This window comes from Eutrigla gurnardus, assembly GCF_963514095.1.
Source record: "Eutrigla gurnardus genome assembly, chromosome: 7".
Classification (NCBI taxonomy): Eukaryota; Metazoa; Chordata; class Actinopteri; order Perciformes; family Triglidae; genus Eutrigla; species Eutrigla gurnardus.
In genome coordinates, this window is record NC_139921.1 from 14799285 (window position 1) to 14824091 (window position 24807).

At 45.3% G+C, this 24807-nt stretch overlaps 2 protein-coding genes across 8 annotated transcripts in view; both read right to left on the bottom strand.

The window, feature by feature from the left end:
- Positions 1-24807, bottom strand: part of LOC311015864 (scavenger receptor cysteine-rich type 1 protein M130-like) — a gene marked incomplete at its 3' end in the record, with an annotated part of 214626 nt that overhangs the window by 43434 nt on the left and 146385 nt on the right. The gene's annotated exons all lie outside the window — the stretch shown is intronic.
- LOC311016165 (uncharacterized protein) overlaps positions 1-24807 on the bottom strand; it is a 70335-nt gene that overhangs the window by 8418 nt on the left and 37110 nt on the right. For 6 of the 7 annotated variants that reach the window (XM_084013710.1, XM_084013709.1, XM_084013707.1 and 3 more), the window contains 3 exons: positions 16223-16396; positions 13343-13516; positions 5724-5897 (listed from right to left, as the gene is read on the bottom strand). In XM_084013710.1, the coding sequence (XP_083869836.1) occupies positions 5724-5897; positions 13343-13516; positions 16223-16396 (522 nt within the window). The remainder of the gene's footprint in view (positions 1-5723; positions 5898-13342; positions 13517-16222; positions 16397-24807) is intronic. The other variant, XM_084013711.1, reaches the window with a different exon arrangement.

Sequence of the window (24807 nt, forward strand, 5' to 3'; positions counted from 1 at the left end):
GACCCTGACAACAGCTGGTCAGGCCGAAGGGACCCAAGGACAGCACCCCCAGCAGCAGCCCGGACTCAGCTCCCAGCGTGGAGGACCCCCCTGAGGAAACTCTGGAGTAAAACCTTAAAAACTAAAGACATAAGATAGGATAAAAACCATGACAAAAGATAAATTAATGGAGTGAACGGTTAAAAGGATAAGAATAGGTAAGATAAGAAAGAAAATTGTACCATAGGTAAATAAAACAAATTAAATTATGTAAGATTAATATCGTCTTAAAAAACAAGCTAGAGGAACAACATAAAATATGACTAAATAAGAATGGAATAAAAATGCAAATATTAGTTAAAAGCCTGATTAAAAAGGCGTGTCTTTAACCTGCCTTTAAAAATGTCAACAGTCTCTGCAGACCTGAGGTTCTCCGGCAGGCTGTTCCACAGGTGGGGGCCATAGTGGCTAAATGCTGCCTCACCATGGGTTTTGGTTCTTGGTTTTGGTATGGATAAAAGGCCGGTGCCAGAGGACCTCAAGGTCCGCGAGGGTTGATATGGTAAAAGCAGTTCAGATAAGTAAGAGGGTGCAAGGCCATTAAGACATTTAAAAACCAGTAAAAGAACCTTAAAATCGACCCTGAAGCGTACGGGGAGCCAATGCAGCGATTTTAAAACTGGTGTAATGTGCTTCCGCCCTCTGGTCCTCGTCAGCACGCGTGCGGCTGAATTCTGTAGAAGTTGGAGATTTACAATACTCTTTTTGGGAAGACCAGAGAGCAGGGCATTACAATAATCTAAACGACAGGAAATAAAAGCATGCATTAGCACCTCCGTACTGGCCTGGGAGAGAAACGGGCAGACTCTGGCTATGTTCTTAAGATGATAAAAACCTATTTTTGTCATATTTCTGATATGTGGGATAAAATTCAGCTCAGAATCAAAAATCACGCCCAGATTTTTTACTGATTGTGTTGGTTTAAGATCTTGTAGTTATGGTAAAAGTTTCTCTCTCTGGCCTTCAGGACCTATAACTAAAACCTCGGTTTTGTCCTGGTTGAGCTGTAGGAAGTTCACTGCCATCCATGACTTGATGTCTAAAATACAGTTTAAAAGGGCATCAATTGGCCCTGAGTCATCAGGAGACACAGCGATGTACAGTTGTGTATCATCAGCGTAGCTATGGAAGCTGATGCCGTGTCTCCTGATGACATCCCCAAGAGGAAGCATGTAAAGATTAAAAAGAAGTGGACCTAAAATTGACCCTTGGGGAACCCCACATCCAATTTCATGGGTTCCTGAGGAACATGTATCCATACTTACATAAAAACATCGGTCTGTGAGATAAGAACAAAACCAGTTGAGGACAGTACCAGAGAGGCCGACCAGATGGCTGAGTCTGTTTAATAAAGTGTGATGGTCTACTGTATCAAAACCTGCGCTAAGATCCAGTAGAACCAACACTGTGAGCTTTTTGTTATCTAAATTCCATCTGATGTTGTTTAAAATCTTTAAAAGTGCTGTCTCGGTACTGTGGTTTCTCCTAAAACCAGATTGATGTTTCTCCAAGATGTTATTTCTGTCTAAAAAGTCATTAACTTGGTTAAAAACCAGTTTTTCTAAAATTTTACTTAAAAATGGTAAGTTGGATACAGGTCGGTAGTTATTAAAAACACTTGGATCTAAATTGCTCTTCTTCAGAAGGGGCTTCACCACCGCCGTTTTAAAGGCGCTGGGGAAGACACCCGTCTGAAGAGAGCAATTCATGATGTTTAAAAACTGTTCCTCAAAGAATCCATAAAACAATTTTAAAAGTGATGTGGGAATGGGATCTAAAAGGCAGGTTGTTGGGTTTACTTGGGAGAAAACTCGACCAAGTGTCCTTGCATCAACCAGGGCAAAACTCTCCAGTGTTTCCTCAGGTAAGGACATCAGTTCAGGTGTGTTAACAGTTAAAACGTGATGGGATAAAAGGCAGGATCTGATGTCCTTGATTTTGGTTCTGAAGTGGTCTGCAAAGTTCTCACAAAGATCGTCGGTGGGTGTCTTAAAAACTTCCTTTGACTTAGAACCTGTTCAAATATTGAAGGTGGAGAAGAGGAACCGGGGGTTGTTTTTATGGTTGGTGATGAGTTTTGAGAAATGGGAAATTCTTGCTTTTCTGACCGCATTATTGTAGGTTTTGAGTTGTTGACGTTAAATGTCATAGTGGACTGTCAATTTGCTTTTTCTCCATCTCCTCTCAGCACTCCTGCATTTTCTTTTTAATTCACAGATTTCGTTGTTCTTTCTCCAAGGGGGTGTAGGTTTTGTTTTTATTGTTTTCGTTAAAAGTGGAGCGACTGAGTCCAGAGTTGACTTCAGTGTCCTGTTAAAATTGTCAACAATAACGTTGCAGGGTGCAGGTAAAATATCAGCAGGAGTGCTCTGTAAAATCTCCATAAAATTTGCAGCCACTTCAGAAGTAAGGTAGCGCCTCCTCACCGTTCTCACCGGGGCCTCCTCTTGGTTAAAACTGGTGATGTTAAAAAATACACAGTAGTGGTCAGACACAGCCAGGTCGACAACAGAGGACACACCAATGGACAGGCCATGGGTTCTGACCAGGTCCAGGGTGTGTCCTCTGTTGTGAGTTGGCTGTGCGACGTGCTGCTTAAAATCAAGGCAATTTAAAAGATTTAAAAACTCTCTGGATATCGGGTCCGAGGTAACATCAACGTGTAGATTAAAATCACCAGTTATTAAAATCCTGCTATAAGAGGCGTGGATAATTGAAAGTAGTTCTGAAAATTCACTGATAAAAGAAGTAGAGTGATGGGGTGGTCTATATACATTGATGCAGAGAATCGGAGGGCTGCTAAAAGTAAATGCATGATGCTCAAATGACAAGTAACTGTTAAAAAACACTCTATTTGAGGTAAGGGAGATGTGGGCGATGGATGCTGTCCCGCCCCCTCTTCTACCCTCTCTAGTAGAAAATAAAAACTTAAAATTTGGTGGGGAAGCCTCGGTGAGAACAGCGGGTGCGTCAGTGCCAAGCCATGTCTCAGTTAAAGGAAGACAGTCTAACTTATTATCTAAAATCACATCGTTCATTAAAAAGGTTCTGTTTAAAAGAGAGCGAACATTAAAAAGTGGCATGTTGATGCTGACAGGTGGTTTGTGGACTGGAGAGGACGGTTGTTTTTTGAGTGGTCTGAGGTTGTTAAAGTTCACAGAGTGGGTATGGCAGTGTCTGATGTGATGACGGGGTGTAATGATTGCGGGGATGGGTGAAATGTTGGTGAGTCGATGAGGTCCAAGTCCGGTGTTGTGGGCAGCACTACTGTCACTCCACATGGGGGCGCTAGTGACAGCAGAGGGTACAGGGCTGACCTTTGTGCACTGGGGTGAGGAGGAAGAAGAGTGAGGGCGTGACCCCAGTAGTCAGTCACGTGGGGAATGCAGTACAGCGTGCTGCATGTTGGCCGTGAGCATGCGACGGCCCACGTTGTTTGGACGAATGCCGTCTCTGCTAAATAAAGAAGGGCGATCCCAGAATAGGTTAAAATTGTCGATAAAACCAATGTCGTGAGTATGGCAGATGGACAGGAGCCAGGTGTGGAGACTAAGGATCCTGCTAAAACGACCTATTCCCCGCCCTAATGTGGGAATTGGACCCGAAATAAAAACAGACTTTCCACTACTTTTGAGCAGGTCAAAGAGGCGGATAAACTCGGAATTCTGATGGGTTGTGTCGTTAGTGCCAACGTGTACTATTATTTTGTTGACGGTCGTCAGGAGGGAGGCCAGGATATCGGGGAGCTGTTCAATAATGGCCGGGGTCGTGGCTCCAGGATAGCACCGCATGACTGCGTTGACAAAGTGAATATTTTTAATTATGGAATCACCAACTACAAGGGCGGTGGGGGGGATGAGAGGAGGCAGCGTGGATGACTGTGGGGACTGTGGAGATTGTCGGGTCACAGTAGCCGTAACTGTGCTGTTGCGCGTTGTCTCTGCTGGAGATGAAGTTAGAGCCAATGAAGTGCGTAAACTAGCTTCGCTCATATTCACCAGACCCTGTAGTGAAGGCAGATACAAAAAGTATTACCTATTCTTAACTGTTCATTATTACACCTCACATTTATTTTATTGTTTTGTTCTTATGATATCAGTAGAGGTGTTGAGTTTACTCCATGAGGGCATGTACGTCTTCTTCTGTGATGTGGGGCCATCTCCGCCTCCCTCTCTGTCCTGTCGCCGCGGTCCAGCTGCTCTGCGTCATCATCCTCTGCAGCCTCTCCGTCCTGTCTTCATCCACCTCAATCCCCATGTCCTTTAACACAGGTGCCGCCTCCGTTATTGTGGCAAATGTCTTTGTCCCTGAGTCCAAAAACACTTTAAGCTGGGCTGGGTAGGGGGACTGTGCCTTCACGTTTTTCTCCTTCAGCTTTTTGATGACATCCCTAACCTGTTTCCTCTTCTTTTGAACCTCCGTCGTGTAGTCTTGATTAAAGTAGATGGTTTGTCCCTCGTATGTAGTCTTCTGTTTCCAGGCTTGCCGTATCACATATTCCTTAACTTTGTAATCCAAGAAGCGCACAATGATCGCTCTCGGCGGGGCCGAGCTGTCCTTGGGTTTAGCCGCCAGTGACCGGTGCGCCCTCTCTATGCGTATTTCTATGTCGCCTGCGATTTGGATTCTGGACTTAATGAGTCCCGTTATGAAGTCTATGGTGTCGTTCTTCTCTGCGCCCTCTGGGATGCCGTGAATCCGTATATTGTTGCGTCTCATTCTTGACTCCAGGTCATCGCACTTACCAGATAGTTTGGCCGTTTGCTGGAGTAGGAAGGCGGCTGACCGCTCCGGTCGCGTCGCCCTGTCCTCTGTATTTCCAATTCTTTCCTCCATGTGTCCCGCTCTTTGCTCCAGGGATGCCGTTCTTTCCATAAGCTCCTTCATGTTCATTTCGAGTCTAGTCATAGCTCTCTTGTTGTCACCTGCTGCTTCGGCATGTTGCTGTCTGAATTTGTGCAGCTCCATTAATATGAACGAGTCATGTTCGCTGCTAGCCGACTCTAGCCGCTCCATATCTGGGCTCACTCCCTCCACCGACTCGGTACAACTTGCCTTTGCACCGTCCTCTTCTCCAGGCTTCCCTATCTTAACCATACTTTCCACAAACTTTGTTCGTCGACTTATTTTCCAGGTTTCAGTACTTTCTGCCGTTTTTGCTTAAGTTAATGGCTTGTTTTAATTGGTTTTCTTTAGAGCTACTTTTCCCGCTGCCGACTACAACATGGCGCCACCGGAAGTCCTCGTGACAAGAATATTAGTTAATTTCATATAAAACTCAATAAACTCAACTGTATAGAAAGTGGTTCAAACTGGCTCCACCTTGACAGCAGAGACAGTCTGGTGTTGTAGTTCAGGCTCACATGTTCATGGAGTGACGTTCACAAACGTAGACTGACGTTTGCAACAGCATTTATAAACACCAGGTGGATTTATAAAACTATTAAAACATGGAACGGCAGGGAAAAGATAAACAAGAGGTTTGGTTTTGACAAAAGTTTTGTTTTGTTCTTTTGCTGGCAAGTCGTTAGCAGCAGAAACAGTATTTCATCAGCCATGTAAACAGATTAGTAGCAAACGTGTCTTTTTAGGAATACGTGAATATAAATAACTGAATATTTGGTGCATGTAAACGCATCATTGAAAGCTTCATAGGTAAACTTCTCAAAGTAGTTGAATCTGACCTGAGAGTTTCCAGTCGACAGTCTGGACTCTCCAGGCCAGCACACAGCAGCTTCACTCCTGAATCCAGCAGGTGGTTGGTACTCAGGTCCAGGTCTCTTAGACTGGAGGACTGGGAGCTGAGAACTGAGGACAGACCTTCACAGCTTCTCTCTGAGAGGTTACAGCCACTGAGTCTGAAGAGGAATCAGAAATTACTGATGAAAAAATTACAAACAACTGTTCATCCCCTCAGGTTCTAACTGACATTATTATCATAATGAAGTTAAATGATGTTGCAGCTGGGTGGCGTATTAGGCTCCATGGTGAGGTTAACGTCACACTGTGCCATCTGTTTATTTCTGTCTGAGTCTTCTTTCAAGACTCTCACATGACTCCGTTTCACCAATCAAACGCAGCCAGGCAGTCACATGACAGCACACAAAGGGCCCTAGTTTCGTAGACCAGGCGCAGTCAGCTTTCAGCGCACCTGCGCCGCGCCGACGGGGTGTGACTTTGCAAGTTTCGTGCACCGCGCAGGCTTGCGCAGCCTCGCGCAGGCACACCTCCCGTCTCGCCCACCGGCGCAAGTGGGAAAGAGGGAGGAGAAGAAGGCGTGAGTGGGAGACGAGGAGGAGACGAACCAGGCATTCTGGGAAAAAAACGTCACAAATGCTGGTGATAACTTCCCTTCGCGACATGTCACATGACTTTAAAAACTTGCGGGATCTCCAGGGTACCTCCCTTCGCATGCTTTTCTCTGCAGATGGTCTGAAATATGTGCGGACATAAGACACTCCCCTCAACGTTGCCCTAGTTGGTTAGAATTATCACGTGGTATTTCCCACGTGAGAAAATTCCTCAGCCTCCGTCAACAACGGGACTTCAAATGCCTCGGCTCGAACTCGTCAGCGACGAAGAAAGCCAGCGTCACTGAGCAGGCCATATTCTTTGTGCAAAGTCCGTGAAGTTTCCCCTGGTGCGATAGTTTTTGTTATGTATACAATTATTAATAAAGTTTAAATTGTTTATGACGAGTTCCGGCGGAAACTTTCAAGTTTCGTTCATGCATCGGCGCAAATGCATGCGATCCGAAACGCGCCCATTGGGTGCACTTCACGGACCGTTTTTCTTTTTTTTAAATTTAAACTTTATAAATAATTGTATACATAACAAAAACTGTCGCTCCAGGGGAAACTTCACGGAAGTTATCCAGAACATTTGTGACGTTTTTTTCCCAGAATGCCTGGTTTTGCGAGGCAAATGCATGCGCATGCTTGATTCGAAACAAGCCTAATAATACAGCCGGCTCCGCCACCCTGCGCTGCGCCACGAAACTAGGGCCCATTATTTAAAACATAATAAAGAAAATCAATTAAAATCAAGATATGAGTGGAAACAAATTTACAAGTGACGCAAGGTTTTTCAAAACTACTGACTTTTATTTCTTTGAACTTGAAATTTAACCCATTCAGGTGCACAACACAAGCTGAACACATGAACACAGATTAAACATATCAGTCAAGACAACACATCAGCCCCATTGAACACATGGCCTTTAGCCACTAGCCTATACAACACATGAGGGGCAGAGCTTTACTGTGTGTGTGTTGCAGATATACTTTTTGCACTTGATGCATGTATATTGGGTCATTCCGTGTCATTTCATCAAATTTCTGAAAATCTTCCCACCTGACCATCTCACAATGTCCTGAAAAAATTCGAGTACAAAGATACACTTGTTAATAGGAAAAATCCAAAATATTAAGTCTCTACTGTCAATAGTTTTCTCATGAAACATCATTGAATGAAGGGTAGTTTAGATGATTTTTGGCATCATGCTCTGAAAAGCCATTTTTAAACAGCAATATCTGGAAAACTATCTCACCTGTGGCCTTCAAAATTTCTACAGTGTATATCTGTTACTAATAGCCTCCAGACATCGAATATCAGGGGTGTAGCTCAATGATAACCTAGTATGGTAGGTACTTAAAATGTGGCTTGTTGAAATAAAGTAGTACATTTGAAGAGTGACTGAGCTCCCATTTTTGCAGATAAAAGACTTCTATCACTTCTGCCTCTATCTCTGGTGTTAGCTTAAACATTCTACAAAATATGGTTTCTCTCAGATGATTAGTTTCACAGATATTAAGGCTCAAAAATGGAAGTTAACACATCTTTGCCCAATTTCAGAGTCATATTCCAAAAAACTGACAACACGTATCAGGTCCAAACTTACTTTTTTTGAAAAATCATATTCTTGTTAAAATCATATTAAAAAATCAGGAGGGTGTTTTGCCTCAATTTGTCGCAGTGATTTTTTAAAATCCTGATATTGGTGGGGTTTTTGTGGCCGTTTTTTGGTACTGCATGTCTTAATATCCTACAAGTAAACATCACCGCAGGGCATTTCAATTGTGTTTTTTACCATTTACCAAAGACTTATATGTGACTAAATACTACTGATGAATTTAGCCTTATTAAAACATTAAATTGTAGCACAGTTGTAGTTATAGAGGCAATAAGTCCTTGGATGTGAGTTGAACATGCTGAAAGCAGCTTTTAATGTCTTAAACCATGAACAAACAGCATAATATTGAAGACTGTACATTTTGTCATACTTTAAGTATATAAATTACACAACCAAATCAAATAATAATCTTAATTTGAGCCTAAAGATTTTACATTACAGTAGAAAAGTCTCCAAAGTTTGATATTGAATAACAGTTTGTCTCTATGCTCACTATGAGACAATATGTGAGTTGTGTGTATGATCAGAAATGGTGGATAGGAAGTATCAGAGATGTTTCAGATGAAGATGAAGATGTACTGGTTCAGTTCATGCACCCACATGGCCCTGCCAAGAGTTTCTACTGGCCAAGAAGAGAAGACATGTGCAATGTCCCACTGCAGCATAGAATTGCAAGATTTGACGTTCCCTCTACAGAAACTGGGTGCATGTATGCCATCAAAAAAGATGAGCACAACAGAGCAGAGATGTACATTAGACTATTTGTAAAGTCACTGCCAAATGAATGAATGTGACTAAGGAATTGGATCTAAAAGATGAAAAATGTGTGATCCCTCATAGTGAGCATAGAGACAAACTGTTATTCAATATCAAACTTTGGAGACTTTTGTACTGTAATGTAAAATATTTATGCTCAAATTAAGATTATTATTTGATTTGGTTGTGGTATTTATATACTTAAAGTATGACAAAATGTACAGTCTTCAATATTATGCTATGTTTGTTCATGGTTTAAGACCTTAAAAGCTGCTTTCACCATGTTTAACTCACATTCAAGGACGTATTGCCTCTGAAACTACAACTGTGCTACATTTTAATGTTTTCGTAAGGCTAAATTTATCAGTAGCATGTAGTCACATGTAAGTCTTTGGTAAATGGTAAAAAAACACAATTGAATTGCCCTCCTTTGATGTTTACAAGTAGGCTGTTAGGATATGCAGTACCAAAACCAGCCACAAAAATTCCACCAATATCAGGATTTTAAAAAATCACTGCGACAAATTGAGGCAAAACACCCTCCCGATTTTTTAATATGATTTTAACAAGAATATGATCTTTCAAAAAGAGTAAGTTTGGACCTGATACGTGTTGTCAGTTTTTTGGAATATGACTCTGAAGTTGGGCAAAGATGTGTTTACTTCCATTTTTGAGCCTTAATATCTGTGAAACTAATCATCTGAGAGAGACCATATTTTGTAGAATGTTTAAGCTAACACCAGAGATAGAGGCAGAAATGATAGAAGTCTTTTATCTGCAAAAATGGGAGCTCAGCCATCCTTCAAATGTACTACTTTATTTCAACAAGCCCCTTTTTAAGTACCTACCATACTAGGTTATCATTGAGCTACACCCCTGATATTTCATGTCTGGAGGCTATTAGTAACAGATATACACTGTAGAAATTTTGAAGGCCACAGGTGAGATAGTTTTCTAGATATTGCCGTTTAAAAATGGCTTTTCAGAGCATGATGCCAAAAACCGTCTAAACTACCCTTCATTCAATGATGTTTCATGAGAAAACTATTGACAGTAGAGACCTAATATTTTGGATTTGTCCTATTAACAAGTGTGTCTTTGTACTTGAATTTTTTCAGGACATTCTGAGATGGTCAGGTGGGAGGCATTTGATGAAATGACACGGAATGACCCTATTGTGTTTTCCTGTCCATCTTGGGTCCGCACACTTCGCACCGCTTCTTCTTGTTGCTGGTGTTCACAACCTAGAATAATGAAAAGATCAGGAATTTTACTAACACCTCTCTCTCTCTCTCTCTCTCTCTCTCTCTCTCTCTCTCTCTCTCTCTCTCTCTCTCTCTGTCACACAAGACATGAGTGCCAGACATGTACTGCAACAGCATCACACACTTACTTCAGGCTCTGCAGATTGTGGTTCTGTAGGTTGGGTGGACAGGGCACCAGCATTCTCCTCCTGAATCCTCCTCACCATGGCTGCAGAGGCTGGGGTTCTGGGGATATGTTTTCTTCTCTCGATTTGTGGTCTCACCAATGCCTTTCCCAGATCCTCAAGAAAGAGCCGTCTTTTCTGGAGCTTCACTCGTTTCCACTCTGGGTTCAGTGCCATCCAAATGACAAAGGCATTGTACGCTGAGATGTCCAACATGTCAAAGAATATCACCAGTGGCCAGCGTAGAGTCCTCCGTTTGCAGCTGTATGCCGTCACCAGCTTGTCCATGTTGTCTACCCCTCCTTTTGTGGCATTATAATCCATGATGATCTCTGGTTTGTGATGTTCCTGGTCACATTCTTCCATCCCTGTGCAGTGTACTCATGAGTACAACATTCTTGCCTTTCTTTGGCACATAGGATACCAGGGATGTGTCAGCCGTGTATACAAACTTGGAAGACTTGACAGGCCTGTTCATTGAAGTCAGCAGTTGAGGTGGGAGCTCTGACCTGTTTTTCCTTATTGTTCCCACCATGGTCAGCTTCCTTTTCAGGAGCTCCTGTCCCACTTTGTGCGAGGTAAAAAAAATTGTCGCATGTGATGTTGTGTCCACTGAGTCCCTGAGACATGTCGAGGACAACTCTCATTCCTTGGTTTTTCTCGGGGGCTCCTCCATCAGGTTTCCCTGTGTAGACTTGTAAGTTCCAAGCATATGAGGAAGTGGCATCACAGGCAGCCCAGATCTTTATACCATTCTTTGCAGGTTTAGATGGTATATACTGCCGAAAGGGGCAGCGGCGGCTAAATGGCATCAGCTGTTCATCAATGGTGACATTTGGCCCAGGGTTGTACAGCAGGGGGGAGGCGGCACACCCACTTGTCCGCCATTTGACAATCTGATTTGACCCTCTGATGTTCTGTGTACCTAAACTCTGTCCTCCTCCTGTCTAGGCCTGCTGTGTGTGCGTGTGTGTGTGGGTGGGTGCGTGTGGTACACAGAACATCAATTTCCACACTTCTATTAGCCCCGGGTCCAGTGGACCCGGACATCTTAAATGTGTAGGGGGTGGGTATGGTGTGTGGTCATTAAATATGTATTCTGATATATGTTCTTCACAGAAAATGAGCCAAAGTCAGTGAGTCTCAGTTTGAACAATTAATTAATTGTATCATTTTTCTTTTAATGAAAAATGAAAACGGGTCCCACAGACCCGAACACCACACAAGGGTTAATGGGATGATTCAGACCGTGTAAGTTGTATGACACAAGACTAAGCTTAGTCATATTATTTCCAAATAAGACCCACGAGCTCTATACCTCAAACAAAAGTAAGAAATTAAACAAAACCTTGCATAATAAAGAAAACAAGAAATGTACATCTCCATCAGAACCAGAACCCATGTAAAACAAAAACATGAACGTGTGTCTTCCAAAAGTCCCGTCATCAGAGAGTCGTGGCGTTTTCTCTCTGGGGAAAAAGCACTATGTGCAACCACAACCTAAGGTTGTTAAGAACTCAAAGTTACAAATTCACTCTTCATAAAACCAATATTTCTGTCAGTTTAACAAGTAGTGCATAAACTAGCTTCGCTCATATTCACCAGACCCTGTAGTGAAGGCAGATACAAAAAGTATTACCTATTCTTAACTGTTCATTATTACACCTCACCTTTATTTTATTGTTTTGTTCTTATGATATCAGTAGAGGTGTTGAGTTTACTCCATGAGGGCATATACGTCTTCTTCTGTGATGTGGTTCTCTGCCTCCCTCTCTGTCCTGTCGCCGCGGTCCAGCTGCTCTGCGTCATCATCCTCAGCAGCCTCTCCGTCCTGTCTTCATCCACCTCAATCCCCATGTCCTTTAACACAGGTGCCGCCTCCGTTAGTGTGGCAAATGTCTTTGTCCCTGAGTCCAAAAACACTTTAAGCTGGGCTGGGTAGGGGGACTGTGCCTTCACGTTTTTCTCCTTCAGCTTTTTGATGACATCCCTAACCTGTTTCCTCTTCTTTTGAACCTCCGTCGTGTAGTCTTGATTAAAGTAGATGGTTTGTCCCTCGTATGTAGTCTTCTGTTTCCAGGCTTGCCGTATCACATATTCCTTAACTTTGTAATCCAAGAAGCGCACAATGATCGCTCTCGGCGGGGCCGAGCTGTCCTTAGGTTTAGCCGCCAGTGACCGGTGCGCCCTCTCTATGTGTATTTCTATGTCGCCTGCGATTTGGATTCTGGACTTAATGAGTCCCGTTATGAAGTCTATTGTGCAGTTCTTCTCTGCGCCCTCTGGGATGCCGTGAATCCGTATATTGTTGCGTCTCATTCTTGACTCCAGGTCATCGCACTTACCAGATAGTTTGGCCGTTTGCTGGAGTAGGAAGGCGGCTGACCGCTCCGGTCGCGTCGCCCTGTCCTCTGTATTTCCAATTCTTTCCTCCATGTGTCCCGCTCTTTGCTCCAGGGATGCCGTTCTTTCCATAAGCTCCTTCATGTTCATTTCGAGTCTAGTCATTGCTCTCTTGTTGTCACCTGCTGCTTCGGCATGTTGCTGTCTGAATTTGCGCAGCTCCATTAATATGAACGAGTCATGTTCGCTGCTAGCCGACTCTAGCCGCTCCATATCTGGGCTCACTCCCTCCACAGACTCGGTACAACTTGCCTTCGACTTATTTTCCAGGTTTCCGTACTTTCTGCCGTTTTTGCTTAAGTTAATGGCTTGTTTTAATTGGTTTTCTTTAGAGCTACTTTTCCCGCTGCCGACTACAAAATGGCGCCACCGGAAGTCCTCGTGACAAGAATATTAGTTCATTTCATATAAAACTCAATAAACTCAACTGTATAGAAAGTGGTTCAAACTGGCTCCACCTTGACAGCAGAGACAGTCTGGTGTTGTAGTTCAGGCTCACATGTTCATGGAGTGACGTTCACAAACGTAGACTGACGTTTGCAACAGCATTTATAAACACCAGGTGGATTTATAAAACTATTAAAACATGGTACGGCAGGGAAAAGATAAACAAGAGGTTTGGTTTTGACAAAAGTTTTGCAAGTCGTTAGCAGCAGAAACAGTATTTCATCAGCCATGTAAACAGATTAGTAGCAAACGTGTCTTTTTAGGAATACGTGAATATAAATAACTGAATATTTGGTGCATGTAAACACATCATTGAAAGCTTCATAGGTAAACTTCTCAAAGTAGTTGAATCTGACCTGAGATTTTCCAGTCGACAGTGTGGACTCTCCAGGCCAGCAGACAGCAGCTTCACTCCTGAATCCAGCAGGTCGTTGTTACTCAGGTCCAGTTCTCTTAGACTGGAGGACTGGGAGCTGAGAACTGAGGACAGACCTTCACAGCTTCTCTCTGAGAGGTTACAGCCACTGAGTCTGAAGAGGAATCAGAAATTAGTGATGAAACAATTACAAACAATTGTTCATCCCCTCAGGTTCTAACTGATATTATTATCATAATTAAGTTAAATGATGTTTAACATGTTTGTTCATCAGGTTATTGTTGCAGCTGGGTGGCGAATTAGGCTCCATGGTGAGGTTAACGTCACACTGTGCCATCTGTTTATTTCTGTCTGAGTCTTCTTTCAAGACTCTCACATGACTCCGTTTCACCAATCAAACGCAGCCAGGCAGTCACATGATGGCACACAAACTCTCCACGCACTGTTATAGATATAACTCTTTTAACGTTTTTTTAATTCTAAATCCTTGTCATTCAGAGACAAATGTGCATAAATATGCAAGTGTATGTGCAATCATTTATGCAGGAGTCACAATATACCGCCCACTTTTTGAAATCCCCCAACTTTTACCGTCTAAAGTCAGTGAATCTGTCGATCCTATTTAAGTTTCACTTTCAGTTGTGAATCAGTTCATTTCTGAATGTTTCTGATGTGAGATTCTGTTTGTAGCTGCTCATCACGCAGATTCTTGTGGGTCGAGTCATTCTTATGTCGACAAAACTCAGAGAAAAGTTAGAATAAATGTCTTCGACATGACTATCCATCACTGTGTGTGCAGCGGCGGCACCAGAAAATTATTATTGGGGGGGCAATGAGGGGGTCTGATTGTTTATAGGAGGTGCTAGTGAATTCTGACACCAACAAATAATACTATAATAGATATAGATGTACTGTTCCCGTGGCCGTGCTTATACACTACATACTAAACATTTATCATACAAGAAACACAAGCATATTTAACTACTTTTAATGAAATGAAGTGCCAAACAACAAGCACAAAAAACAATACAAATCCACCACAGAGAACATCTGTGGATTTACAAGAGTGTAACTGAGAATTGTAGCACAGTGTATAGTTGTATACAGTATACTCTTACAACTGTCTCTTAACTCACTAAATATGTTTTCTCTCTCCTTCTGTTCTCCTCTCCTTCACTCTCCACTCCTGTCTTCCTCCTCTTCCTCTCCTCTAAACTCCTCCTCCTCCTCACCCTCCACTCCTGTCTTCCTCCTCTTCCTCTCATCTAAACTCCTCCTCCACACTCTCCACTCCTGTCTTCCTCTCCTCTTCCTCCCTTTTGTTCTTATGATATCAGTAGAGGTGTTGAGTTTACTCCATGAGGGCATGTACGTCTTCTTCTGTGATGTGGGACCATCTCCGCCTCCCTCTCTGTCCTGTCGCCGCGGTCCAGCTGCTCTGTGTCATCATCCTGTGCAGCCTCTCCGTCCTGTCTTCATCCACCTCAATCCCCATGTCCTTTAACACAGGTGCCGCCTCCGTTAGTGTGGGAAATGTCTTTGCCCCTGAGTCCAAAAACACTTTAAGCTGGGCTGGGTAGGGGGACTGTGCCTTCACGTTTTTCTCCTTCAGCTTTTTGATGACATCCCTAACCTGTTTCCTCTTCTTTTGAACCTCCGTCGTGTAGTCTTGATTAAAGTAGATGGTTTGTCCCTCGTATGTAGTCTTCTGTTTCCAGGCTTGCCGTATCACATATTCCTTAACTTTGTAATCCAGGAAGCACACAATGATCGCTCTCGGCGGGGCTGAGCTGTCCTTGGGTTTAGCCGCCAGTGACCGGTGCGCCCTCTCTATGCGTATTTCTATGTCGCCTGCGATTTGGAGTCTGGACTTAATGAGTCCCATTATGAAGTCTATGGTGTCGTTCTTCTCTGCGCCCTCTGGGATGCCGTGAATCCGTATATTGTTGCGTCTCATTCTTGACTCCAGGTCATCGCACTTACCAGATAGTTTGGCCGTTTGCTGGAGTAGGAAGGCGGCCGACCGCTCCGGTCACGTCGCCCTGTCCTCTGTATTTCCAATTCTTTCCTCCATGTGTCCCGCTCTTTGCTCCAGGGATGCCGTTCTTTCCATAAGCTCCTTCATGTTCATTCGAGTCTAGTCATAGCTCTCTTGTTGTCACCTGCTGCTTCGGCATGTTGCTGTCTGAATTTGCGCAGCTCCATTAATATGAACGAGTCATTTTCGCTGCTAGCCGACTCTAGCCGCTCCATATCTGGGCTCACTCCCTCCACCGACTCGGTACAACTTGCCTTCGACTTATTTTCCAGGTTTCCGTACTTTCTGCCGTTTTTGCTTAAGTTAATGGCTTGTTTTAATTGGTTTTCTTTAGAGCTACTTTTCCCGCTGCCGACTACAACATGGCGCCACCGGAAGTCCTCGTGACAAGAATATTAGTTAATTTCATATAAAACTCAATAAACTCAACTGTATAGAAAGTGGTTCAAACTGGCTCCACCTTGACAGCAGAGACAGTCTGGTGTTGTAGTTCAGGCTCACATGTTCATGGAGTGACGTTCACAAATGTAGACTGACGTTTGCAACAGCATTTATAAACACCAGGTGGATTTATAAAACTATTAAAACATGGAACGGCAGGGAAAAGATAAACAAGAGGTTTGGTTTTGACAAAAGTTTTGTTTTGTTCTTTTGCTGGCAAGTCGTTAGCAGCAGAAACAGTATTTCATCAGCCATGTAAACAGATTAGTAGCAAACGTGTCTTTTTAGGAATACGTGAATATAAATAACTGAATATTTGGTGCATGTAAACGCATCATTGAAAGCTTCATAGGTAAACTTCTCAAAGTAGTTGAATCTGACCTGAGAGTTTCCAGTCGACAGTGTGGACTCTCCAGGCCAGCAGACAGCAGCTTCACTCCTGAATCCTGCAGGTCGTTGTTACTCAGGTCCAGGTCTCTTAGACTGGAGGACTGGGAGCTGAGAACTGAGGACAGACCTTCACAGCTTCTCTCTGAGAGGTTACAGCCACTGAGTCTGAAGAGGAATCAGAAATAAGTGATGAAACAATTACAAACAACTGTTCATCCCCTCAGGTTCTAACTGACATTATAATCATAATGAAGTTAAATGATGTTTAACATGTTTGTTCATCAGGTTATTGTTGCAGCTGGGTGGCGTATTAGGCTCCATGGTGAGGTTAACGTCACACTGTGCCATCTGTTCATTTCTGTCTGAGTCTTCTTTCAACACTCTCACGTAACTCCGCTTCACCAATCAAACGCAGCCAGGCAGTCACATGACGGCACACAAACTCTCCACGCACTGTTATAAGGCTTGTTTCGAATCAAGCATGCGCATGCATTTGCCTCGCAAAACCAGGCATTCTGGGAAAAAAACGTCACAAATGCTGGTGATAACTTCCCTTCGCGACATGTCACATGACTTTAAAAACTCGCGGGATCTCCAGGGTACCTCCCTTCGCATGCTTTTCTCTGCAGATGGTCTGAAATATGTGCGGACATAAGACACTCCCCTCAACGTTGCCCTAGTTGGTTAGAATTATCAGGTGGTATTTCCCACGTGAGAAAATTCCTCAGCCTCCGTCAACAACGGGACTTCAAATGCCTCGGCTCGAGTTCGTCAGTGACGGAGAAAGCCAGCGCCACTGGGCAGGCCATATTCTTTGTGCAAAGTCCGGAGCTGCGTTTTAATATCGGTTTGAGTCGCCCTCGCTCACTTGCCCTCAGCCCTTGCTATGACGTCACACGGAGGCCCCTTGGAGGGCGGAGGGAAAGAGGGCGGAGGGGGAGTGAAAGAGGTAAATGGAACACACCTGCCCTCGTTCACTAACAGCCCAGATAATCATGGATCAACCACACGTTGTTGGAGTAGCGCTATACTGCCTATTCCAAATTACACAAAATATGTGGAGACTCATTTCATTGAGACAAGGACGTATTCTGCGCTTGATGGCAATACATCGGCTTATATACTTACACTTGTAAACGGTGGGCTCTGCCATAACTCTGCAACAGACAGTCTAATTGCATAATTTAAGAAAATGAATTAAATTTAATTCATTTTCTACTTTCTTCTTTCTTCTTCTTCCTTGGTGGTGAATAGACAGCAGACAATGGTGTTTGAGGTTCATTATCGCCACCGCATGGACATATTTTTCGTGCACCACTGCAATGCATTGTGGGTGATATACAGCTCTGAAGTGACTATCGTTGTTCACTCGATCACTCAGCCCTCAAGGGTCGATCTCACGGAGTTCACTTCAGCTGTTCAGGGAATTGGAACAGCCCTTAAGATGGCGGCGGGGATTCCCCCGAGGGCAAGTGCTTATGCGGCGTTCACACTGAACGCGATGGACGCGAATTGAGCGGCGACTCTACATTGAAAATCAATGTAAATGGCGCGATGACACGCGATTCAGGCGGAGGCGGCGCGAATGGAGCGTCTGGCGCGATGAGACGCGGCGCGAATGGCGCGTCTGACGCGAATGGCGCGTTGACGCGAATGAAGCGTCTGACGCGAATGAAGCGTCTGACGCGAATGAAGCGTCTGACGCGAATGGCGCGTCTGAAGCGAATGAAGCGAATGGCGCGTCTGACGCGGCGCGAATGGCGCGAATGAAGCGAATGGCGCGTCTGAAGCGACGCGAATAAAGTTGAAAATATCGAACTTTTCAGGCGGCATCGCGCCGCGACATCCAATCAGCGACGAGTTCAAGCCGACAGACAGATGAGCTGAGATGGACGGGCCGCATTCCCAAACAACCCGACTCGGGAAGACCGGACCCCGGCAGGACGGGGGCCGTTACCGGCCTCACACAGTCCACGGGCTGAGCCTCGATCAGAAGGACTCAGGCCCCCGAGCGACACCGGGCAAGCGGTCTTCCGTAGCCTACGCCACATTTCCCACGTCCGCCCGTCGGACGGGGATTCGGGGCTGGGCTCTTCCTTCTTCGCTCGCCGTAACTGAGGGAATCCTAGATAGTTTATTTTCCTCCGCTTATTAATATGCTTAAATTCAGCGGGTTGTCTCGTCTGATCTGAGGTCGTAGTCGAATGTGGCCCCGACTCTCCCTGGGGAGAGGTACGAGTGACGTGGCTCCCGGAGGAGGCTCACGACTCTGGCATCGGGTACCCCGAGGCGGAGGAGGAGGGTCCGCCGACGTGACCCGCCGGCTCCCCGCCGGCGCTGCCCTCGTTTCCCCCGCTAGAGCGACACCGGTTCAAAAATGAGCGTCATGCGCGAATGACGCGAATGGCGCGAATGCAGCGAATGACGCGAATGAAGCGAATAGTCCAAAATGATCAAGCGGCGCGATACACGCGTCTCACGCGATTGTATTCGCGTCTATCGCGTTCGGTGTGAACGCGGCTTTAGGGCAAGTGAGCGAGGGCGACTCAAACCGTTATTTTAAGTTTCCCCTGGCGCGATAGTTTTTGTTATGTATACAATTATTAATAAAGTTTAAATAAAAAAAAAGAAGAAAAAACGGTCCGTGAAGTGCACCTGTGTCCGACTTGAACGTGGTGGGAACTTGACGTGTTTATGACGAGTTCCGGCGGAAACTTTCAAGTCTCGTTCATGCATCGGCGCAAATGCATGCGATCCGAAACGCAGCCATAGATATAACTCTTTTAACGTTTGTTTTATTCTAAATCCTTGTCATTCAGAGACAAATGTGCATAAATATGCAAGTGTATGTGCAATCATTTATGCAGGAGTCACAATATACCGCCCACTTTTTGAAATCCCCCGACTTTTACCGTCTAAAGTCAGTGAATCTGTCGATCCTATTTAAGTTTCACTTTCAGTTGTGAATCAGTTCATTTCTGAATGTTTCTGATGTGAGATTCTGTTTGTAGCTGCTCATCACGCATATTCTTGTGGGTCGAGTCATTCTTATGTCGACAAAACTCAGAGAAAAGTTAGAATAAATGTCTTGGGAGGAATGGCGTCCGCCGAGACGCCACCTCCGTCTCCGGCAGGGAGTGAGGATAGTCCCGCCGGATAGCAGTGTTAGTGTGGAGGAAGTTCTGCTGGCTGCAGGTGAGCAGGTGGGATACGACAAGCTCTGCTTTGCATCGCGGATGAACAAAGCAGTGGTTGTGTTCGTTAAAGACGAGCCACTTGTTCATCAGCTGGTGCAGAGTGGAGTGTTTGTCAGAGATTTGTTTGTGCAGGTGTCCCTGCTGTCTGCTCCCTCATCGCGGATCACCCTATCCGGTGTCCCGCCGTTTATTCCAAATGAGCTGTTGGAGAACGAACTGCAGAGGTTTGGGAAATTTGCAAGCGGCTTTAAAACTGTCAGTTTGAGGTGTAAGGACCCAAAACTGAAGCATGTCCAGTCTCTGAGGAGACAAGTGTTCATGTTCCTGGACTCGCCCACACAAACACTGGATGTGTCATTCAGAGTCAAACATGGTGACGGCTCTTATATGGTGTACGCCAGCTCAGGACAGATGAAGTGTTTTGACTGTGGAGATGTGGGACACAAACGCTACGCCTGTCCGCACAAACAGCAGGCGGCAGCTCGCGGCAGTGATGCGGTGGGTAGCGTAGATCGGGCCGGCGCAGCGGCTAGCACCGCGCCTCCTGCGGGTTCCGCGGCGGGTTCCGCGGCGGTCTCCGCGGCGGGTCCTGCGGCCTCCGCGGTGGGCTCCGCGGCGGGTTCCGCTGCGGCTCCTGTGGGCTTCGCGGCGGGCTCCGCTGCCGGTGCCGACGCGGGCTGGCCCAGCGGTCCCGAAGCCAGTGCCGATGATGGTGTTGTGGACACGGCCAGCACGACTGGTGCACTGTTCAAAAATAATACAGATAGGGTTGAAGAGACGCAGCCTGAGAGCATCAACAAGTGTTGTAGACACACACAACAGTGAGATCAGTGAAGAAGGATTGGGTGTGTTCAGCAGCCAGGTGTCAGGGGAAGCAGATGACATGGAGTATGACTCTGAGTCAGATACCACTTCTGTAGGCGAAATATCCACAAGAAGCAAAGATCTCTACTCTCTGGAAGAAATCAAACAATTTCTGGATGAAACCTATAAGAAATCTGTTAAAGTCAGTGATTATTTCAGTGACACTGACAAATTCATTAGATCTGTTGATATCCTAAAAAGATTGGTTGGGTTTGACCTTTTGGATGAAAAGAAACGCTTTCGCCTCAAAAAACATTTAACAACATTGAGGAAAGCAACAAAAGGCAAACTTGTCGGAAAAAGAACCAGAAAGTAAAACGCGATCATGCATCACAGGCTAGCTTTCTCTACTTACTGTAATCTGATAGCTTTTTCGTGTGTGTTTCTTCTTTCAAACTTCCTCATGAGGAGTCTTAAAATAGGGTCTCTGAACATCAATGGGGAGAGAGACAGACACAAGAGGGCTCTGATAGCTGAAGTTTCCACTTTAAAAAATACAGATGTGTTGTTCCTGCAGGAGACACATTCAAACCACACAGACGAAGTAGACTGGAGATTATGGTGGCAGGGTCCATGTGTCCTCAGTCATGGCACTAATTTCAGTGCAGGAGTAGCTGTCTTGTTCAGAACAACAGCTAATGCAACAGTCCTATCCTACACTGAAGTGCTGAAGGGCCGTCTGCTTATTGTACAGGCAGAAATACACAACAATGTGTTCTGTTTTGTTAATGTTTATGCTCCAAATAATGGAGCAGAAAGGGTGAGGTTCTTCAACCTGATGGAAAATGAGCTAAGAAATTATCATCAGGATCAGCTCATCATCGATGGAGATTTTAACTGCACACTAGATTTCACTTTAGACAGGACAAGTGAGGAACCTCATCCTCAGTCAGCTCAAAGTCTCAATAACATCATCACACATCTGGATCTGTTAGACACATGGAGGGTTAACATTCACAGTCCAGACAATACACATGGGTGAGGGTCAGTAACAACAGGGTCTCCGCTGCACGACTGGACAGGATCTATATTTCCCCAAACCTAAGCTCCAGACTAATGCACTGTAACATAAATCCAGTTGGTTTCACTGACCACCATTTTGTCAATTTAATTTTGAACATCTCGCCAGGTGAAAGGGTTAAGTCCTACTGGCTCTTTAATAACAAGCTCCTGCAGGACACAGTTTTTTGCCAGCACTTTCACTCTCTGTGGCAAAAGTGGAAGCTTCAAAAAGCAAACTTCAGTTCTCTGAAGCTGTGGTGGGAGGTGGGCAAGGCACAGATTCGTGTTTTTTGCCAGCAGTACACCTCCCATTCAACTGCTAAGATAAAATCAACAGTTCAGGAACTTGAAGCGAGCATCAAGAGCATGGAAGAGGAGATACAGGGAGACTCAGATCCAAATAAAGGCCATCTGCTGAAGGAGAAGAGATTGGCTCTGAGCTCCTTCCTGCAGGAGAGAGTGAAGGGGGCTTTGGTAAGGTCTCGTTTCCTCCAGCTGAAGGACATGGATGCCCCGACCTCTTTCTTTTTCAACCTGGAGAGGACGGTGGCACAGAGGAAAAGCATGGCCTGCCTTGAGCTGCCAGGAGGCAGAGTGACCACCTGTCCAAATTAAATGAGGAGCCATGCAATGGACTTCTACACTAAACTCTTTGCAGAAGGGCAGTGCAGCATGGAAAGCCGCGAGGAGCTCCTGGAGGGGCTTCCTCAGCTCAGTGAGGGAGAGAAAGCTGCTCTGGATCTCGAGCTGACTTTAGAGGAGCTGACGATTGCTGTCAATCAGATGGCAACAGGACGGGCACCGGGGATTGACGGTCTTTCCACAGACTTTTTAAAACACTTTTGGAATATCCTTGGACCGGACCTGCACAGTGTTCTGTTGGAGTGTTTTAGAACAGGATCTCTTCCTGTTTCCTGTCAGCGCGCAGTGCTTTCCCTGCTGCCAAAAAAAGGAGATCTGGCCTTACTGAAAAACTGGAGGCCTGTGGCCCTCCTTTGCGCAGACTACAAGGTGCTTTCCAGAGCCTTATCAAACAGACTTAAGGATATACTGGAAATAATTGTACATCCTGATCAAACCTAATGTATTCCCGATAGGACGATCATGGATAACATATTCCTCATTCGTGATGTTATTGATGTGTGCAAAGGTGATAATGTCAGCGTTGGCATTGTCTCTTTGGACCAGGAGAAAGCATTCGACAGGGTGGATCACTCTTATTTGTTTTCTGCACTGAAGGCATTTGGTATCGGTGAGGGTTTTTTGGCTTGGGTGAGTTTGTTGTACAGGGATGCACAGTGTATGGTGAAGGTGGGGGCAGGATTGAGTCGGCCAATCCCTGTAGAGCGGGGAATCAGACAGGGTTGTCCTATCTCGGGCCAGCTATACAGCCTGGCTATTGAACCCTTGCTGTGCAGGCTGAGAAGTCGCCTCGGTGGTCTCGCATTGACTGGTTCCTTCAAGCCTGACCGAGGTATTCCGACCCTTTCTGCCTATGCAGATGATGTTAATATTTTTATCTCTAACCAGGGGGATGTTCAAGGTTTGAAGGATACCCTGTCCCTATACAAAGAGTGGTCTTCTGCACGGGTGAACTGAGCAAAAAGCAAAGCTTTGTGGGTTGGACACTGTAACAAACAGGAAATGCCAGGTCTGCCTGGGGGACTTGAATGGGGGGAAGAGGGATTGAAGGTGCTGGGAGTCTTTTTGGGGACAGAGGGCTTCCAGACAAAACATTGGGAAGGAGTGAAGGAGAAAGTGTGTACTAGGTTGTCTAAATGGAAATGGTTGCCACCCCATTTGTCACATAGGGGAAGAGTTCTTGTTGCCAATAATTTGGTTGCCTCGACCCTCTGGCACAAACTAATTGCGATGACACCACCAAGAGGCCTGAGAGAGGATATTCAACGGGCCATCTTGGACTTTTTCTGGTCTGGCAAACACTGGATCCGTGCAGCTGCCCTCTACCTACCTGTGGCTGAAGGGGGTCAGGGACTAATCAGCATCCAATCAAAGATCGCTGCTTTCAGACTCAAAATGGCACAAAAAATTATCTATGACTGTGTTCCAAGCTGGTGCGACACGGCCCGCTGGCTGCTGAGAAAAGCCAGACGGCTGGAGTATGATAAACACTTGTTCCTTCTACAAACCGAGAACATGGACCTAAATGGATTGACGCCTTTTTACACCTCGGTTCTGCAGGCTTGGCAGATTTTCAGGATAAAGCGTGACACTGCAGAGACTCCGGCTGTGGCTGTTCGAGGAACCTCTGTTCTCCAACAGTTTTATCAGTACCCGAACTCTGCAGTCTGCCAGCCTGCAAGCTAAATTGAGAGGAGCTGGCTGCACCAAACTGGGCCACCTGATGAAGATGACGGAGACATCTCTGGACAATTTGAGAAACAACAGCAACATCACCTCTATCAGGCTAATCAAGAAAGTGGTGGAGGAAGTTTGTGCTGCCCTGCCTCAACACCTTCGAGAGACGGCTGAAGATCGCACGCTGTGTGATCAGTGGAGTGAGGATTGTGAATACAGCTTCCCCTCTCTGTTCATCACCCCAGCAGTGGGGGAGTGGCAGGAGGGAGAAGGTCAGCTGCTGTCATTTGTAACTCCTCACCTGGGAAAATTTCAGGCTGTGGAAAAAAAAAGCACTGTATCACATCAGCATCAAAACCCTGAATGTACAGTCTCTGGCGGGGATGGAGGAGTCGAGGTGGACTGGTTTCTTTGGCCCAGACTATTCCCCGAAAGGCAGCTGGCGGTCCCTGTACAAGCTGCCCTTTGAAAAAACGGACAGCAGACCTCCAGTGGAGGATTGTACACGGGGCAATAGCTACAAACAGATACAGAGTGCACCTTGATCCTGAGCTGGAGGAGGGGTGTACTTTTTGTTCGCAGGCTGAGACTTTGGCACACTTATTTGTTCAGTGTCCTCGTCTGGATACTTTGTTTGAACTGTTAAAAACCTGGTTTCGGGGGCTTGGGGAGGTTTTTTCCTTTGACTTGTTTATCTTTGGACCAAAATATTGTGTTAAAAAAAAGTCTGTCCACACTCTGTTGAACTTTATTTCTGGTTCTGCAAAGTTGGCCATCTGGCTGACCCGCAGAAACCAAGCTCAAACAGTGGGCAGTGTGGAGCCAGTGGCAGTTCTGAGAGGACTGCTGAAGGCCCGACTGCGGGTGGAATATGTCTACTACAAAATGATGAACACCTTGCAGGTTTTTAAAAGAACATGGGCTGTTGGGGAGGTTTTGTGCTCCGTGGGAGAAAACGGGGATCTGGATATACATATCTGAAACTCGCTTTGGTTTGATGGTGTTGATTTGCTTGTTGTTGTTTGTTGTTGGTATCCTGAACTAAATGAACAAGTAACTATTGTTTTTGTTTCTTGAAGAGGCTCAATAAAGGGACTTTTAAAACCAAACCAAACCTGTCTTCCTCCTCCTCACTCTCCACTCCTGTCTTCCTCTCCTCTAAACTCCTCCTCCTCACTCTCCACTCCTGTCTTC